This window comes from Symphalangus syndactylus, chromosome 9 (assembly GCF_028878055.3).
Source record: "Symphalangus syndactylus isolate Jambi chromosome 9, NHGRI_mSymSyn1-v2.1_pri, whole genome shotgun sequence".
NCBI classification, from domain to species: Eukaryota; Metazoa; Chordata; class Mammalia; order Primates; family Hylobatidae; genus Symphalangus; species Symphalangus syndactylus.
In genome coordinates, this window is record NC_072431.2 from 62,442,805 (window position 1) to 62,463,007 (window position 20,203).

The 20,203-nt window shown below is 44.0% G+C and overlaps 1 protein-coding gene and 1 pseudogene across 7 annotated transcripts in view; both read right to left on the reverse strand.

Moving 5' to 3' along the window:
• GTF2I (general transcription factor IIi) overlaps window positions 1-20,203 on the reverse strand; it is a 114,425-nt gene that overhangs the window by 53,771 nt on the left and 40,451 nt on the right. For all 7 annotated transcript variants that reach the window (XM_055292782.2, XM_055292779.2, XM_055292780.2 and 4 more), the window contains exons 3-8: window positions 19,592-19,730; window positions 10,879-11,013; window positions 9,547-9,730; window positions 9,348-9,376; window positions 5,257-5,311; window positions 4,048-4,091 (exon numbers count right to left, since the gene is read on the reverse strand). In XM_055292782.2, the coding sequence (XP_055148757.1) occupies window positions 4,048-4,091; window positions 5,257-5,311; window positions 9,348-9,376; window positions 9,547-9,730; window positions 10,879-11,013; window positions 19,592-19,730 (586 nt within the window). The remainder of the gene's footprint in view (window positions 1-4,047; window positions 4,092-5,256; window positions 5,312-9,347; window positions 9,377-9,546; window positions 9,731-10,878; window positions 11,014-19,591; window positions 19,731-20,203) is intronic.
• LOC134737514 (small ribosomal subunit protein uS2-like) lies at window positions 14,077-16,857 on the reverse strand (annotated as a pseudogene).

The following is a 20,203-nucleotide window of genomic DNA, read 5'->3' on the forward strand; positions in this document are numbered from 1 at the left end:
TTTGTGGCCAGATACAAAAGACTACACATTGTGTAATTCCTCTCATATGAAGGTCAAAATAGGCAAAAGCAATCTATGTTATTAAAAAGTTGACTTTGGGAAGGGCCGAGATTGTGCCACTGCACTCCAGCCTGGGTGACACAGCGAGACTCCCTCTCAAAAAAAAAAAAGAAAAAGAAATGAACAATGCATGGGTACACATACACATTTCAGGCTGAGATATTCACCCACAGTCATACCAACCCTAAGACGAACGAAATCGTGAGCTCTGACTTGGGCAACTTTGTAAACAGTATTTTCAACTCTAGAGAAAGAGCTCAAAGAGAGTTAAATTGATATACAAAGGGTATGCATCCCTGAAGCAACAAGCAAACAAAGGAGTTACTCCAGTGCCTTCAATCACCAAGGGGAAAGTGTTTTGCTGCTACACAGTGGTGGCAGAGAACACTGCATCTGAGACCTTTGCAACTCTCTGGGCTAACTTAGCACTTTCATGTCCATCAGTAAAAGTTAATAGAAAATTACAGCTAACAGATGGGCGCAGTGGCTCATGCCTGTAATCCCAGCACTTTGGGAGGTCCAGGCGGGCAAATCACCTGAGGTCAGGAGTTCGAGACCAGCCTGGCCAACATGGTGAAACCTCATCTCTACTAAAAATACAAAAATTAGCCGGGAGTGGTGGCACGCACCTGTAGTCTCAGCTACCCGAGAGGCTGAGGTACAAAGATCACCTGAACTCAAGAGGTGGAGGTTGCAGTGAGTGGAGATGGCACCACTACACTCCAGCCTGGGCGACACAGCAAGACTCCGTCTCAACAAAAAAAAAAAAAAAAGAAGGAAAGAAAATCACAGCATTACAGCTAACAAAAAAGGCAGATCCACTGGAGATTCAGACCCTTCAGGAATAAAAATTTGGGTCACTCCAATTTGCTAAAGAACCTTACACATACTGGCTGGGTGCAGAGGCTAATGCCTGTAATCCCAGCACTTTGGGAGGCTGAGGCGGATGATTACCTGAGGTCAGGAGTTCAAGATCAGCTTGGTCAACATGGTTAAACCCCGTCTCTACTAAAATAAATAAATGAATAATACAAAAATCGGCTGGGTGGCACACGCCTGTAATCCCAGCTGCTCGGGAGGCTGAGGTGGGAGAATCGCTTGAATCCGAGACATGGAGGTTGTGGTGAGCCGAGATCGCACGACTACACTCAAGTCTGGACGACAGAGTGAGATCTTGTCTCAAAAAATATAAATAAATAAAAATAAAAAGGTAAATCCAAAAAAAAGTCTGGTAAGCTGCAGAAATGTAGACTGTGGCAACTATGCCTATTCTCTTCCTTGTCTGTTACAAATGTGTTTGTGTGAAGATATGTGCTTGCATATACTAACTATTCTCTTCTGTGCGGTAGTATTTCACAATAGTTTGGCTGGAGGTTTCCTTTCCGTTTGTCCATTAGACTAGAGATTACTCAAATAGGTTTGGACTGCATTTAAAGAGCAGGTAATATAGCTCGCGACTGGATTTTAAGTCAGTCTCCCAGCGATGGGTGTGACTGCTGGAACACTGTGTCTCCCCATTTTAAGGAGAGGGTAAAAATGGATTTCTTTGTAGGAAGTAAAGTTGCATCTCTTTAGATGGAACAGTTGTCTTGTTTTGTACAGAAGGTCAAATGTGCAGGGAAGGGTGTGTATATATGCTGAGCAGCCAAAGAGAACAGCCTGGGCCACCCACAAAACTGATGTCTCTCAGTTGCAAACCCATCCTCTGGGTTTCTGCTGAAGTTTGAGCTCTGCACAGCAGCTGGCTCCGTGTGAGTCTCTGCCACAAGGATACACTACAGAGAGACAGGCTAGAGGAGGGGAAGAGATCTGGGCCTTCCTTTTGGCTTCTTGTCTGCATTTTCATCCCAAAAAGGTCACTCCTTGGTACCCTCGTTCAGCCTGGCCAAAGCAGGCCCTCCCATCACAACAGCTGCGCCCAGTTGGCAATGTCTCCAACACTACCAGAAGCAACTTCACCATGCCCCTCAGCCACCAGCACCAGCCAAACACTACCCCACCTCAGAAGTCAGATGGAAAGCTGATAGGGTGGCAGCCACTGCCTAGAATTATTCCTTAAAGAAAACCTTAGTATTCTCCTTTAGGTTACAAAGTTAACAACTTTATAACTAGTTAACAATGTTTTTTTTTTTTTGAGATGGAGTTTCACTCTTGTTGCCCAGGCTGGAATGCAATGGCACGATCTTGACTCAGTGCAACCTCCACCTCCAGAGTTCAAACGATTCTCCTCCCTCAGCCTCTTGAGTAGCTGGGATTACAGGCACCCACCACCACGCCCAGCTAATTTTTTTTTGTATTTTTAGTAGAGACTGGGTTTCACCATGTTGGCCAGGCCGGTCTCCAACTCCTGACCTCAGGTGATCCACTCGCCTCAGCCTCCCAAAGTGCTGGGATTACAGGTGTGAGCCGCTGCACCCAGCCAACAATCTTTATATTAAATTTTCTCTCTTCCAATAACTGATATGGCTTCTGTCTCCTGACTAAACCCTGGCTATAAATGTAAATCTTATTTGCAGAATAAATTAGGAATACAAAGATGCAAAGTGTAAAAGAGAAAAAAAAACATATAATGATGCTGATGTGTACATAAAGACAGCTGAAAGAATTCAATTAAACACATGGGGTTTCTCAATTCAGCATGTTTCTTTTTAGAAGCAAACTAAATATTCAGGAGATGAATATATGAATTATGGGGGAAAATTTGCAGAATGATGATTTTTTTTGGCACAATCTACTGAAAACCACACAAAAATTTGAGATTTCCTATGGAGTGAAAATAAAGAAAAAAGAAAAACCTTCGGTAAAACCAGCAAACAGTGTAAAAGACTCAAATACCTTTTCCAAAAAAGGATAATTCAACACTTTCTTGCAGCTCTCCCAAAATACATACATAAAAGCTCTCATTCACATGCACGCACACACACGTTAACGTGGCCCTACCCTCCTCCCCAACAACTCATTCGCGATGCCCTTAGATGGGGGTCAATCGGGGCAGGTGGCTGCCCAGGAAACATGGCAGAATGAGAAGGCTGACGAAGGGCAGGGGAAGCTGCCGAGGGCCTGGGCAGACAGAGGGAGATGAGGGAGCAGGCAGGGTGGTGACAGCCCACTAAGGAGTGTCCCGTGTGAATAAGGGGCACGGGGCCGAGCAGCGGGAGGCTTGACAGTGGCACTAGGACACAGGATAACACTGGGGAAACAATGAAATAAATAAATATGCTGAGAACATCTGGGTGCCATGGTTCTAGGACAGAACAGAATTATAAACAGGGGGCCAGGCACGGTGGCTCATGCCTGTAATCCTAGGACTTTGGGAGGCTGAGGTGGGCGGATCACTTGAGGTCAGGATTCAAGACTGGCCTGGCCAACCTGGCGAAACCCTGTCTCTACTAAAAATATAAAAATCAGCTGGGCATGATGGCACATGCCTGTAATCCCAGCTACTCAGGAGGCTGAGGTGGGAGAATGCTTGAACCCAGAGGCAGAGGTTGCAGTGAGCCGAGGTCCCACCACTGCACTTCAGTCTGGGTGACAAAGCAAGACTCCATCTCAAAAAATAAATAAACAAATAAGGAATTAAGTAGCAATTTTATTTGAGAATTGAAAATGGTCTCCTTAGAGAGTGGAAAACAGTAGTGTAGAGGGAAGGAGGAGACAAAGGGGGCGTTCTATTGATTTTTGTAAAAAGCACTACAAAACAGCTGACCTCTTACATTATATGTCTGTATAACTGGAAAAAAAACCAATACATTTTATCTACAAACATGTGTAACTGGCAAAGAACTCTGCCTACCACTTACTGAGCAAATTACCTTTCTGGGTCTTAATGTGATAACATTAACAAATGGTGTCACAGTTGGAATACATTAGCAGTGACTGCCTCTTTCTTATCAAAACAAAACAATAATTGAGTCAGACTATAACCTTCTACACTAAGGAAAAGTCTTCCTTAATTTTACCATTGATTCTAAAACAGCTAGTACGTACCAGAATCTTCTGTGGGTTCAGTTTTCACTTTGATGGGGCCACAACTGCAAGGAGAAGAAAGCCCTGATCAAGCCACACGCTGGTGACAGCCATTCCCACAGCATTCAAAGTCTCTGGGTCTCAAAGTGTAAGATCCCTCCCTTGACCAAGGTGGGTGCAAACCTGACTCAGCTTAAAACTGACATATTTATTTATTGCATAAATAAGAGTTATTGGGCCGGGCACAGTGGCTCACGCTTGTAATCCCAACACACTGGGAGGCTGAGGTGGGCAGATCACGAGGTCAGGAGTTCAAGACCAGCCTGGCCAATATGGTGAAACCTCATCTCTACTAAAAATACAAAAATTAGCCAGGTGTGGTGGCGCTCACCTGAATCACTTGAACCCGGGAGGCGGAGGTTGCAGTGAGCTGAGATCATGCCACTGAACTCCAGCCTGAGCGACAGAGGGAGACTCTGTCTCCAAAAAAAAAAAAACAGTTACCAACTGAACTTAGTACTTTAATTTCTATCTTTTGGGGAAAAAAGTACAATAAAATACTACAGAGTAACATATTAAGACTTATTGGGCCAGGCGTGGTGGCTCATGCCTGTAATCCCAGCACTTTGGGAGGCCGAGGCAGGTGGATCACCTGAGGTCAGGAGTTCGAGACCAGCCTGGCCAACATGGTGAAACCCCGTCTCTACTAAAAATACAAAAAAATTAGCCAGGCATGGTGGCACATGCCTATAGTCCCTGCTGTTTGGGAGGCTGAGGCAGGAGAATCGCTTGAACCCAGCAGGGGGGCGGAGGTTGCAGCGAGCCGAGATCGCGCCACTTCACTCTAGCCTGAGCAAAAAGAGCAAAACTCCATCTCAAAAAAAAAAAAAAAAAAGAGTTATCAACTGAACTTAGTACTTTAATTTCTATCTATCTTTTGGAGAAAACAGTACAATAAAATACTACAGAATAGCATATTAACTTCCAAATACCACTCTAAGGCCAATTCACAGTGTGACCAATGCCCCTGGCTTTTCCCAGGAACTCTACTATTCAGAAATACCAAGTCAAAGAGGGCATGTTCACAAGATCCCCAAATGATATCCTTGCCTACCAAACTTTAAGATGTGTGACATAAGGCCTTTTTAATATTCTAATATCTCAATTATCTAACAACTAAAACTTTTTGAGGTGTGGGAGTTAAACAGCAGTAATGAAATTAGGTTTTACCTTCCACCTGGAGATAGTATTGACCTGTCAGCATCTGTTACCATCACACGACCACCTACGTACAAAAAAAAAATTGGAGTTAGTTTTTCAACATTTCAAATATAATATGTCTAAAAGCTTTAAATATAGAATGAGTGGGGTAGAACTAGGCTTTGTAACTCTGGATCACACCAGAATAAACACTGCTTTTCATCCCTTCACCCAAACACACCTTCCTTGAATGAAAAAGCTCTTATTTTCATCAATGAGAGAAATGCAGAAACATACCATTTGTCTAGTAAGATGGAATATGGAGAATTTGACTCTGCTGACATATAAATGACGATACAGATTTTTTTTTTTTTTTTTTTTAGAAACAGGGTTTTTACTCTGTTGCCCAGGCTGGTGTGCAGTGGCATGATCATAGCTCATTGCAGCCTCCAACTCTCGAGGATCAAGCAATCCTCCTACATCAGCCTCCTGAGTAGCTGGGACTACAGAGGCATGCATTACCACTCCCAGCTAATTGTTTTCTATTTTTTGTAGAAATTGGATCTTGCTATGTTGCCCAGGCTGGTCTCGAACTCCTGGCCTCAAGGGAGACTCCCACTCTGGTCTCCCAAAGTGCTGAGATTAGGCTGGGCATGGTGGCTCACACCTGTAATCCCAGCACTTTGGGAGGCTGAGATGGGTAGATTGCTTGAGGTCAGGGGTTCGAGACCAGCCTGGCCAACACGGTGAAACCCCGTCTCTGCTAAAAAATATAAAAATTAGCCGGGTTGGCCGGGCGCAGTGGCTCATGCCTGTAATCCCAGCACTTTGGGAGGCCGATGCAGGCAGATCAGTTGAGCTCAGGAGTTCCAGACCAGCCTGGCCAACACGGCAAAAGCTTGTCTCTACCAAAAAAGGTTCAGTGATGAGCTGGGTATGGTGGCACACGCCTGTAGTCCTAGCTACTGAGAAGCTGAGGCAGCAGGATTGCTTGAGCCTTGGAGGTTGAGGCTGCACTAAGCTGAGATGGCACCACTACACTCCAGCCTGGGTAACAGAGTGAGACCCTGTCTCAAAAAAAAAAAAAAAAAAGGCCAGGCGCGGTGGCTCATGCTTGTAATCTCAGCACTTTGGGAGGCTGAGGTGGGCGGATCACGAGGTCAGGAGATCGAGACCACGGTGAAACCCCGTCTCTACTAAAAATACAAAAAATTAGCCGGGCATGGTGGCAGGCGCCTGTAGTCCCAGCTATTCGGGAGGCTGAGGCAGGAGAATGGCGTGAACCCGGGAGGCGGAGCTTGCAGTGAGCTGAGATTGAGCCATTGCACTCCAGCCTGGGTGAAAAAGTGAGACTCCGTCTCAAAAAAAAAAAAAAAAAAAAGAAAGAAAAGTAAAAACACAACATCAACAATCACTAGAGAAATTTTAAAAAATCAAACAAAAATTAGATACCACTTCACATCTATTACAGTGGCTAAAATCAAGAAGTAAGTTGGCAGCAATGTGGGGGTAACCCTCCTATCCTGCTGCGAGAATATAACATGGTATAGCCACCTTGGAAAACAGCTTGTCAGTTTCTTCAAAGTTCAGTGTACTAGGGCGCGATGGCTCACGCCTGTAATCTCAACACTTTGAGAGGCCTCCCTTGATCATGAGGTCAAGAGATCGAGACCAGCCTGGCCAACATGGTGAAACCTCGTCTCTACTAAAAATACAAAAATTAGCCGGGTGTGGTGGCGCGTGCCTGTAATCCCAGCTACTCAGGAGGCTGAGGCAGATGAACCTCTCGAATCCAGGAGGCAGAGGATGCAGTGAGCCGAGATCGTGCCACTGCACTCCAAGCTGGTGACAGAACGAGACTCCGTCTCAATTAAAAAAAAAAAAAAAAAAGTTCAGCGTAAATTTACCCTATTCCTAGTAATTGCACTCCTACATAAATATCCAAGAGATATCAAGGAATATGTCCAGACAAAAACTTGCTCAAATATGTTCACTGTAACATTATTCCCAATACCCAAAGGTGGAAACAACCGAAATATCTATAAACTGATGACTGGATCAACAGGCAGTATGTTCATGTCACAGAATAGTTAGTGCTCAGCAATAAAAAGAAGCTACGGATACACCCACCAAGCTCGATGAGCCTCGAGTGAGTGATGCTCAGTGAAAAAAGCTCGCCGGGCGCGGTGGCTCACGCTTGTAATCCCAGCACTTTGGGAGGCCGAGGCGGGCGGATCACGAGGTCAAGAGATCGAGACCACGGTGAAACCCCGTCTCTACTAAAAATACAAAAAAATTAGCCGGGCGTGGTGGCGGGCGCCTGTAGTCCCAGCTACTCGGAGAGGCTGAGGCAGGAGAATGGCGTGAACCTGGGAGGCAGAGCTTGCAGTGAGCTGAGATTGCGCCACCGCACTCCAGCCTGGGCGACAGAGCGAGACTCTGTCTCAAAAAAAAAAAAAAAAAAAAGAAAAAAGAAAAAAGAAAAAAGCTCATTTCAATAGGATACATACTACATATTCCATTTCTACAACATTCATGAAATAGCAGAGACAGAGATGATGAAAGCATCCCAAAATTAGACTGTGATGATGGGTGAAAACCCCTTAAAAACATTTTAAGATTGTAAATCTACTATTAGTGAATTATGTACTTAAGACAGGTGAATTTGGCTGGGCACAGTGGCTCACGCCTGTAATCCCAGCACTTTGGGAGGCCGGGGCGGGTGGATCATTTGAGGTCAGGAGTTCAAGATTATTCTAACATGGTGAAACCCCATCTCTACTAAAAATACAAAAAATTAGCCGGGCATGGTGGCACGTGCCTGTAATTCCAGCTACTCAGGAGGCTGAGGCAGAATCACTTGAACCCAGGAAGCAGAGGCTGCAGTGAGCCAAGATTGCGCCACTGCACTCCAGCCTTGGCGACAGAGCAAGACTCCGTCTCAAAAAATAATAATAGGCCGGGCGCAGTGGTTCACGCTTGTAATCCCAGCACTTTGGGAGGCCGAGGCAGGCGGATCACGAGGTCAGGAGATCGAGACCACAGTGAAACCCCGTCTCTACTAAAAAATACAAAAAATTAGCCGGGCGTGGTGGCGGGCGCCTGTAGTCCCAGCTACTCAGAGAGGCTGAGGCAGGAGAATGGCGTGAACCCGGGAGGCGGAGCTTGCAGTGAGCCGCGATTGTGCCACTGCACTCCAGCCTGGGCGACAGAGCAAGACTCTGTCTCAAAAAAAAAAAAAAATAAATAAATAAATTAATTAAATAAATAAATAAAAATAATAATAAAAATAAGGCAGGTGAATTTTATGGTGTATCAATTATACCTCAATAAAGCTGCTAAAAAATTAACCTTTTCACCACAACGAGACTAAAACAAAGGTTAACAGAAAACACAATGTGTATGTTTACGTATATATAATTTTTTCCATTCATAGTTACATGTTTAAGAGTATTCCAATGATACTGGTTATTTACTTCCGAAAGTCTCAAATAAACCTGGTTCTAAAGGGTACCATTCTTTATCCTGTTTTCCCTTCAAATGAAATGGCTAGACTTCCCTAAAGGAAGCTGAAATCCGCATCATTCTTCAAGGGCCCATGGAAATGCTCTCTTCCTCATGAACTCTTTCCTGAACTATAAAGGAATCCAACCTCCAATAACATCCACAGCGCTTTCTCAGAACCATTCTTGCCATAGGGATGCGATGTTCTTGCCATGTTCACTTTACAGACTTTTCTCTCTTCCATGAGACTCACAGCTCTCAAAAGTTGTAATGCTGATACACAGCTGCGTATCCCCTCCCCACTCAATGCTGGGCCCAACAATGCCTTGCCTAGTCAATGACATTAGGTCACTTAAATCCTACTCATAATTCTGGTAAGTGAGGGCAGATATATGATCTTCTATAGAAAACAAGCAGCAGAGCTGAAAACAAAAAAACAAGTCTCCACTTTTTTAGCTCAAGGAACCTTTGGTGGATTATATAAACATCTAAACAGCCCATCCGAAAATGTCTGATATCATATTCTCAAAGAAAATAAAACAGAAACCATTAAAGTGTATTAAAATCTAGCAAAACGGAGGCCAGCCAGCTATCAAGGAAGCGAAACACTTACTTACCTACATGCTTCTTTGGCTCTAAGAAAGGTCTGCATTAAAACAAAACAAAACTCTGTATGAATATGCAAAATTATTGTAGAGCATACATTTAAATGACTTCTGTGTTAAATATGAATTTTAAAAATACATTAACATAAGCTAAATATTCAAATTTATACGAATCAACTGTTGATGGCTACAAAAGGAGAAAGCACTTCACCTCTTAATGATGAATGAAATCCCTGCTTTGTTCTCCAAAATCCATTTCAGGGTTGCAAGATCATAGTTCTCGGGGTGTTTAAAGGCAACACCTTCTGGAAGCCCCTGCACTACCACAGCCGACTGGTCTCGCAGCATCTTCTCATATGGTACAGGTACCACTGTGGATTTGCCTAAAGCTTTCCCTGGGGGAGATGAAAAGCGGATGAACATCATTCAATGGTAAGATTACAAAATGAAATCATCGCTAGCTTATTGTGGCTTAATAAGGGCATCCACGATTTTTTATAATATGTGATTTCAAAATTAATTAATACTACAGCATTCTATCTCCCCATGTCAGCAGAAGGTCTAAACCTGAAACTGATCCAAAGAGCCAAAATGAAAAGTAGATAAAATATTTTACTTTAAAAACTACACAGAGAGAGCAATGGTTGGTTTCTTGCACTATTGTCTTTCTTGAAGATGGTCCCATCCTGGCATATTCTCAGGTACAATTTGGCCTCAGAATACAGAAGCCCAGCACATCCAACTATTACCATAAAATACCAGGAACGTTTCGGCTAATATTCTCATTGAAAACTTATCAGGTAAACACAAACTTCCCATTTACAAATGAGTATATACTGTCAACCTATTGGGCAGCAAGCCTCACACATACTGAAAATCCCATTCCAGAGAATTGATTTTCACCTATGATCCCACAGTAAAACCTCAATCTCCTCCTTTGAGTGTTTTCTTTTAAGAGCTTTGTTTTATGATGTGACAAGAGTAACAAAAGGTGGCTTTGCAGGGAATTAGAGAGATGAGCATGCTTATTAGAAAGAAACAGCTAGGCCAGGCGTGGTGGCTCATGCCTGTAATCCCAGCACTTTGGGAGGCCAAGGTGGGTGGATCACCTGAGATCAGGAGTTCGAGACCAGCCTGGCGAATGTGGTGAAACCCCATCTCTACTAAAATTTAATACAAAAATTAGCCGGGCATGGTGGCGGACACCTGTAATCCTAGTTACTCGGGGGGCCGAGGCAGAAGAATCACTTGAAACTGGGAGGCAGAGGTTGCAGTGAGCCGAGATTGTGCCACTGCACTCCAGCCTGGGTGACAGAGCGACACTCCATCTCAAAAAAAAAAAAAAGAAAGAAACAGCTCTGCTGGCCACACTTCTTCCTGGGTTCCTTCAAAATGGAAGTGGAAGAAAGTAAGGTTATTGCTAATCCATTCAATCATTGAAAATGTGTGTTATATGATTTTCGAAATCAATTACATAATCTCTCCTTTAGAAAACTCAATTATATAATGTATCTTTTAGAAAAATTAAGTGTATTGTTTTTACCATAGCAAAAGCAGAAATAGTCCTCAACTGTTTTTCTGAGTGTTTCAATTTCTACAGCATCTACACTCATCCGATTCGCCTGGGTTGTAGATTTCATTTTATGCATCTCTGCAGCTTTTTCTTCTTCTTCAACACCTGTAAAAAATAATAATAATAATAAAAACGTCCATATCCATTACCTTAATATTTGGTTTTTAGTAAAAATCGTTTTCCTGTATCCTAACAGGGAAAACTATTTTTATCATGTATTCTAACAGGAAAAAATTATTTCTTAACCATTCTTTAACATTTATTAATCATTGTAACAAAATAACAAGTCTTTGTGATTTGTTATAAAAGCAAAAAAGAGGCCAAGCCCAAGGGCTCACGCCTGTAATTCCACCACCTTGGGAGGCTGAAGCAGGAGGATTGCTTGAGCCCAGGAGTTCAAGACCAGCTTTGGCAACATAACAAGGACTCATCTCTGCAAAAAAATGAAAATAGCCAGGTATAGTGGTGTGTGTCTGCAGTCCTAGCTGTCTGGGGGCTGAAGTGAGGATTGCTTGAGTCTAGAAGTTTAAGGCTGCAGTGAGCTATGATCAGGCCGAGAACATACCACTGCACTCCAGCCTGGGTAATGGAGAGAGACTGTGTCTCTTAAATTAAAAAAAAAAAAAAAAAAAAAGCCAGGTGCGGTGGCTCACACCTGTAATCGCAGCAGTTTGGGAGGCCGAGGCTGGCAGATGACAAGGTCAAGAGATCGAGAGCATCCTGGTCAACATGGTGAAACCCCGTTTCTACTAAAAATACAAAAATTAGCTGGGCATGGTGGCACACACCTGTAGTCTCAGCTACTTGGGAAGTTGAGGCAGGAGAATTGCTTGAACCTGGGAGGTGGAGGGTGCAGTGAGCCAAGATTGCGCCACTGCACTCCAGCCTGTCAACAGAGCGAGACTCCGTCTCAAAAAAATAAAAAATAAAAGGCAGGGAGATGGAGATTTAAAAGGGAACTTTTCAAATAAAAATCTAAAATACATAAGTGAGATCAATGAAAGTAATATGAAATGGTGACCATCTCTGAAATAAGTGTAGCTATAGCTAAAAATACCATATACTAGTACCCTTGTACTACTTTTAAATAGAAAATTTGTATTGGTTACAAATTTAAATATGAGAAGATTATCAACACAAAAAAATTCTAGGCTTACAAAGTCTAGCATGGTAACAAATAGATACATGTGGCACTTGAAACTTGGCTGGTCCAAATTCAGATGTTTCATGAGTGTACAATACACTTTGGATTTTGAAGACTTAGTACAAAAAAAGTATGACAAATATCCCATTAATAATTTTTTTTTTTTCTGGAGATGGAGTCTTGCTCTGTCACCAGGCTGGACTGCAGTGGCGCGATCTCGGCTCACTGCAATCTCCACCTCCCAGGTTCAAACGATTCTCCTGCCTCAGCCTCCCGAGTAGCTGGGATTACAGGTGAGTGCCACCACTCCCAGCTAATTTTTGTATTTTTAGTAGAGAAAGGGTTTCACCATGTTGGCCAGATGGTCTCCATCTCCTGACCTCATGATCCGCCTGCCTCTGCCTCCCAAAGTGCTGGGATTACAGGCGTGAGCCACCACACCCGGCCTATTAATAATTTTTAAATTGATTATATGTTGAAATATTTTAGATATAATAAGTTAAAGTATTACCAGTAAAATGAATTTCACTTGTTTTTCTTTATTTTTCTTTAATGTTCTAACTAGAAAGTTTTAAATTATGTGAGAGACTCACATGATACTTTTTTCTGCTGAACAACGCTTTTCTAAATCCCAGAAAAGGGCTCAGAATTTTCCTGAAGAATTTCTATGATTGCCTCATAAACCTATTGATTACATTCCAGAAGACCATTATTGCCTCTTATCTACAAAGTACTTTATACAAACAAGTAAGAGGTACTTGAGAATTAGGCCAGGTACAGTGGCTCATGCCTGTAATCCCAGCACTTTGGGAGGCCAAGGAGGGCAGATTACCTGAGGTCAGGGGTTTAAGATCAGCCTGGCCAACATGGTGAAACCCCATCTCTACTAAAAAATACAAAAAATTAGCCGAGTGTGGTGGCGGGTGCCTGTAGTCCCAGCTACTTGGGAGGCGGAGGCAGGAGAATGGCATGAACCCGGGAGGCGAAGCTTGCAGTGAGCCGAGATCGCGCCACTGCACTCTAGCCTGGGCGACAGAGCAAGACTCCGTCACAAAAAAAAAAAAAAAAAAAATTAGCCGGGTGTAGTGACACACGCCTGTAATCCCAGCTACTCGGGAGGCGGAGGCAGGAGACTTGCTTGAACCTGGGAGGCAGAAGTTGCAGTGAGCCAAGATTGTGCCACTGCACTCCATGGGCGATTGTGAGACTCTGTCTCAAAAAAAAGAGAAGAAGGAGAATTAGATACAGAAACCATTCTCCACGGATCAAATTATTAACAATGAGGCCAGTCATGGTGGCTCACGCCGGTAATCCCAGCACTTTGGGAGGCCAAGGTGGGTGGATCGCTTGAGGTAAAGAGTTCGAGACCAGCCTGGCCAACATGGCAAAACCCCATCTCTACTAAAAATACAAAAATTAGCCAGGTGTGTCTGTAATCCCAGCTACTCGGGAGGCTGAGACAGAAGAATCGCTTGAACCTGGGAGCTGAGGTTGCAGTGAGCCAAGATCACGCCACTGCACTCCAGCCTGGGTGACAGAGCGAGACTCATTCTCAAAAAAAAAAAAAAAAAAATTATTAGCAATGAAAACAAAGTATGAATACTGATGGACAGTGACTACAGCTTGCAGCTGAGGACAGTGCCCTTAATGCTTAGTTCTAACCAGTGGAGAACCACATAAGCCAGGCAGGACAGGGAAGGGGAGAATAAGTACAGCTGTGGGCAGGCTTATGGTATTGGTGGGGGAGACAGCAGCTGATACACACACAATCAAAACAGCATTATTAGTATAAAGAAACACAGAAACATAATCAATGCCTGAACATTTCTCAACATTGTAATACTGACAACACTTTAAAAATAGGTTACTAACATAAAGCTTAGAAGATTACAGCATGGGGGTGGGGGACAGGGGGAGGAATACAGTGGCAGAGGATAGTTTTTAAAAGAAACTAAAAATACAATTGGGAATTAAAATCCGTGTATTAACAAAACTTTTTATTCACTAATAATTTGCTGAATGTATCACTAATAATTTGCTGAATGTATCACCAATTTAATCTAAACTGACATCAGAAGTTTAACTTTAGACCTTAGTGGCATACAGGCATCTGCAGGAGATAGTGTAGGTTCAATTCCAAACCGCCACAATAATGCAAGCATAAAGTCAAGTCACGTAGATGTTTTGGTTTCCCAATGCATGTAAAAGTTACATTGACTCTTGCTTTCATGAAAGATCTCTCTGTAGTGTGACGCTATTTGATAGCATTTTACCCATAGTAGAACTTGCTTCAAAATTGGAGTCAATCCTCCAAAACCCTGCCACTGCTTTATGAACTAAGTTTATGTCATACTCTAAATCCTTTGTTATCATTTCGACAATGTTTGCGGGGGTTGCAGTGAGCTGAGATGGCGCCATTGCACTCCAGCCTGGGCAACAAGAGCGAAACTCTGTCTCAAAAAATAAAAAATAAAAATAAAATGGCAAGCATCTCCTTATACACCTCCATCAGGACTCTGTGAGTGATTATGAGCAGTCATATTTTGAAAGCAATCTTTTTTTCTGAGCAGTAGGTCTCAAAAGTGGGCTTAAAATATTCGGTGAACCATGCTATCAAGAGATGTGCTGTCATCCAGGCTTTATTGTTCTATGGATGGAGCACAGGCAGAGCAGATTTAGTGTTAACTCTTCAGGACCCCAGGATTTTCAGAATGGTAAATGAACATGGCTTCAAAGTAACCAGAGGCATTAACCCCTCACAAGGAATTCAGCCTGTCCTTTGAAACTTTGAAGCCAGGAATGGACTTCTCTCTAGCTAGCAAAGTCCTAGAGGGTATCTTCCAACATAAGGCTGTTTTGTCTACGTTGAAAATCGATTTCATGAGTGTAGCCATCTTCATGAATTACCTCAGCTAGATCTTCTAAAGAACTTGCTGCAGTTTCTACATCAAGCACTTGCTGCTTTACCTTGCACTTTTATGTTATAGAGACTCTGTCTTTCCTTTTTTTTTTTTTTTTTTTTGAGACAGATCTCAAGAGTCCAGGCTGGAGTGCAATGGCGTGATCTCAGCTCATTGCAACCTCCGCCTCCTGGGCTCAAGCGATTCTCATACCTCAGCCTCCAGAATAGCTAGGACTACAGGTGCGCGCCACCGTGCCTGGCTAATTTTTTGTATTTTAGAAGAGACGGGGTTTCACCAGGGTGCCTAGGGTGGTCTTGAACTCCTGAGATCAGGCGATCTGCCTGCCTCAGCCTCCCAAAGTGCTGGGATTACAGGCGTGAGTCACCGCCCCCAGCCGACTGTGTCTTTCCTTAAACCTCATGAGCCAACCTCTGCTACCTTCCAATTTTTCTTCTGCAGCTTCGTCACCCATCTGAGCCTTCACAGAACTGAAGAGAGTTAGGGCCTCACTCTGGATTACGCTGTGGCTTAAGGGAATGCTGTGGCTGCTTTGATCTTCTATCCACACCATTCAAACTTTCTTCCTATCAGCAATAAGCTGTTTTGCTTTATCATTTGCGTGTTCACTGGAGCAGCACTTTTCATTTCCTTCGAGAACTTTTCCTATGCATTCTCCACCTGGCTAACTGTTCAGCCTAGCTTTCAGCCTACCTCAGCTGCTGACATGCCTTCCTCACTAAGCTTCATCATTTCTGCTTTTGATGTAAAGTGAGCAGCCTGCAACTCTTCCTTTCACTCGAACACTCAGAGGCCACTATAGGTCTATTAATTGGCCTAATTTTTTTTTTTTTTTTTTAGAAACTGATGTTTATTTTCCATGACCATTTTTCCATGTTGCTTAAGAGCTCGTGCAAGAACAGCTTAAGACCAGTCAGTCAGTCAGTGGTTGCTCCTACCCATCCAGTGGCCTGAGCGATGGGAGCTGCAGACCAGTCTTCCGTGGCAGGCTGAGCGCTCCAGTCTTCAGTAGGGAACTGCTGAATAGGCACAGAGGGCACCTGTACACCTTCAGACCAGTCTGCAACCTCAGGCTGAGTAGCAGTGAACTCAGGAGCCGGAGCAGTCCATTCACCCTGAAATTCCTCCTTGGTCACTGCCTTTTCAGCAGCAGCCTGCTCTTCTTTTTCAATTTCTTCAGGATCTCTGTAGAAGTAGAGATCAGGCATGACCTCCCACGGGTGTTCACGGGAAATGGTGCCACGCATGCGCAGAACTTCCCGAGCCAGCATCCACCACATCAAACCCACTGAGTGAGCTCCCTTGTTGTTGCATGGGATGGCAATGTCCACATAGCGCAGAGGAGAATCTGTGTTACAAGGCGCGATGGTAGATAGGTTAACATAAGATGCCTCCGTGAGAGGCTGGTGGTCAGCCCTGGGGTCAGTAACCACAAGAAGCCGTGGCTCCCGGAAGGCTGCCTGGATCTGGTTAGTGAAGGTTCCAGGAGTGAAGCGGCCAGCAATTGGAGTGGCTCCAGTGGCAGCAGCAAACTTCAGCACAGCCCTCTGGCCAGTATTCCTGGAGGATATAACACTCACATCAGCAGGGTTTTCAATGGCAACAATAGCACGAGCTGCCAGCAGAAGCTTCTCTCAGGTCCTCTTCAGATTTATGATATAGATGCCATCACTTTTCCTTTTATAGATGTACTGTTCCATCTGGAAGTCAAGATTGGTGCCACCTAAGTGGGTTCCTGCTGCAAGGAACTTAAGGACATCCTCCTCCTTCATTCGCAGGACATCAAGGGCTCCGGACATTGTGAACGTTTCCCTTTAAGTTACGACGGGAATCCACAACAACGCCGTATGGACCCCCCCTACAGATACCGCAGAAAGCTTTTTTTTGTTGTTGTTGAGACAGAGTCTTGCTCTTTCGCCAGGCTGGAGTGCACTGGCGCGATCTTGGCTCACTGCAACCTCCGCCTCCCAGGTTCAAGCAATTCTCCTGCCTCCCGAGTAGCTGGGACTACACGCGCGTGCCACCACACCCAGCTAATTTTTGTATTTTTCATAGAGATGGGGTTTCACCATGTTGGCCAGGATGGTCTCGATCTCTTGACCTCGTGGTCCACCCGTCTCGGCCTCCCAAAGTGCTAGGATGACAGGCGTCAGCCATCGCGCCTGGCCGGCCTAATTTCAATATTGTGTCTCAGGGACCAGGGAAGCCTGGGGGCCTGAGGAGAGGGAATAATGGGGGACCAGGAGATTGGTGGAGCAGTCAGAACACATATTTACCAATTAGGTTTGCCATCTTATATGTGTGCGTTTGAGGACTCCCAGTACAATTACAATAGTAACATCAAAGATCACTGATCTCAATACCTTGAACCAAGGAGGCAGAGGATGCAATGAGCCGAGATCGCACCACTGCACTCCAGCCTGGGTGACGGAGCAAACCTCCATCTCAAAAAAAAAAAAAAATCCACCACAGCGGATACAATAATCGTGAAAAAGTCTCAAATAATGCTATGCCAAGTTACCAAAATGCGACACAGAGAACCAAGTAAGCACACGCTGCAGGAAAAATGGCACCAACAGACTTGACACAAGGTTGCCACAAATCTTCAATGTGTGAAAACTGCAGTGTCTGCAAGACACACAAAAAAAATGAGGTATGCCCAGTCGGGCACAGTGGCTCACGCCTGTAATCCCAGCACTTTGGGAGGCCAAGGCAGGCAGATAACCTGAGGTCAGGAGTACAAGACCAGCCTGACCAACATGGAGAAACCCCATCTCTACTAAAAATACAAAAATAGCTGGGCATGGTGGTGCATGCCTGTAATCCCAGCTACTTGGGAGGCTGAGGCAGGAGAATCACTTGAACCCAAGAGGCGGAGGTTGCAGTGAGCCAAGATCACACCATTGCACTCCAGCCTGGGCAACAAGAGCAAAACTCTGTCTCAAAAAAACAAAAATGACAACAAGAAAAAATGAGGTATGCCCATATATAATACGTGCCTATAGATACCCTAGCTTTTTCTGTTCCCTTTCCATGTTTTTAAGAAAATGCTGTATCAGTCAGTTAACATAAAACCTGGTGTTAGGTTAAACACAGATATGAAAATTGTCATACTGGGAAAGGCTGTGGGTATTAAAACCCTACAGTAAATTTCAACACTGTTCCAATGTCAAATCAGCTCACCACTGCTCTAAATGCGGATTACAAAACTCACTGAAGACTGTGGTAAGGTGATTCTTATCTGTGAGGGAGTGGAGAAGAACTGTTTAATTTTGCATATGCTTAAACAAACTTGCACAGTGAATCACTGGTTTTCAACACACCAACTCTTTTATCTAGAAAAGAACTCCTGGCCGGATGTGGTGGCCCACGCCTGTAATCCCAGCACTTTGGGAGGCCAAGGTGGGCAGATCACCTGAGGTCAGGAGTCCAAGACCAGCCTGGCCAACATGGAGAAACCCTGTCTGTACTAAAAATACAAAAAATTAGCCAGGTATGGTGGTGCGCACCTGTAATCCCAGCTACTCCAGAGGCTGAAGTAGAAGAATTGCTTGAACATGGGACGTGGAAGTTGCAGTGAGCGGAGATCGCACCACTGCACTCCAGCCTGGTGACGGAGTGAGACCCCATCTCTTAAAAAAAAAAAAAAAAAAAAAAAGGCCGAGAGTGGTGGCTCATGCCTGAAATCCTAGCACTTTGGGAGGCCAAGGCAAGCAGATCACCTGAGGTCAGGAGTTCGAGACCAACTTGGCCAACATGGCAAAACCGTGTCTTTGCTAAAATTACAAAAATTAGCCAGGCATAGTGGTGGGCACCTGTAAACCCAGCGACTCAGGAGGATGAGGTAGAAGAATTGCTCGAACGTGGGAGGTGGAAGTTGCAGTGAGCCGAGATCGCGCCATTGCACTCCAGCCCAGGGGGCCAAGAGTGAAACTCCGTCTCAAAAAAAAAAAAAAAGAGAAAAGAAAATAACTCCTTATCTGAGTAAAAGTTTTAACCTATTCAAAATTTCTCTACCTTCATTACCTTCTCTCTAATGTATCTCATTAACCCAGAGTAAAGCCAAGCAAGGAACACTGTACAATAAACACTACAATTTTTCTTAACTCTTCAGTATCTATCCTGACATATTTCAGTGATTCCTTTTGAGCATTTTGAAATGTCTCCATAAACATTTCAGAAAATCTTTTTTAGTTTAAACCTCATTCTGTTTTAGAAGAAAATATAACTTGGCCAGGTGCAGTGGCTCACGCCTGTAATCCCCGCACTTTAGGAGGCTAAGGTGGGGAGATCACCTGAGGTCGGGAGTTTGAGACCAGCCTCACCAACACGGAGAAACCCCTTCTCTACTAAAAATACAAAATTAGCTGGGCGTGCTGGCGCATGCCTGCAATCCCAGCTACTCAGGAGGCTGAGGCAGGAGAATCGCTTGAACTCACGCAGCGGGGGTTGTGGTGAGCCAAGATTGCGCCATTGCACTCCAGCCTAGGCAACAAGAGAAAACTCCATCTCAAAAAAAAAAAAGAAAGAAAGAAAGAAAGAAAATATAACTTGTCTTACCTATAAATATTTAGGCTTAAAATTAATGAAATGCGAAAGATAAAAATACAATGCTTACAATATTTTACAAAATCTTTTTGAAAATCCTTTCTGGTATTGACAAAAGCACGTCCTCTTTCAGTTCCGACGACAAACACATCTGTTTCATACACTGCAATGCAGGCCACTTCGGCTTTGGACTTGGCCAGTTCTTTACACTACAATACAAACAGTAAACATCATGTTACACGCGGACGTTTAAGAGCACCATTTCTGCTCCATGAATTAAAAAAATCTAACATTTTTTAAAGGTACTTCTCTTTCGAGATAGTTTTCGGCCTGATTTTAAACAAAAGACGACACAGAATTTATAAGGAAAAAAAAAAAAACACAATTCCCTTGTAATCTCTTATAGGTCAGATTCTCCAAGAAGTAGACTCAGAGTTTACACAGGCTTGCTGGGGGGCACTGTCACTTACAGCACTTGGGGGGTGGAAGGCAGGCAGGGCTGGACAGGGGAAGCACTGAACACTGATGCAGCTGCACCCAGAGCTAGGAGCTGGCATGGCCCTCCCCAGGGAAAGGGTGGAACCTTGTGCAAGGTGGCTCTAACAGTCATGGCACCTGGGGCAATTAGTGCCATCAGTACAAAAGGAGGGGGTCTGAAACCCACACTACAGCGTTCATTACA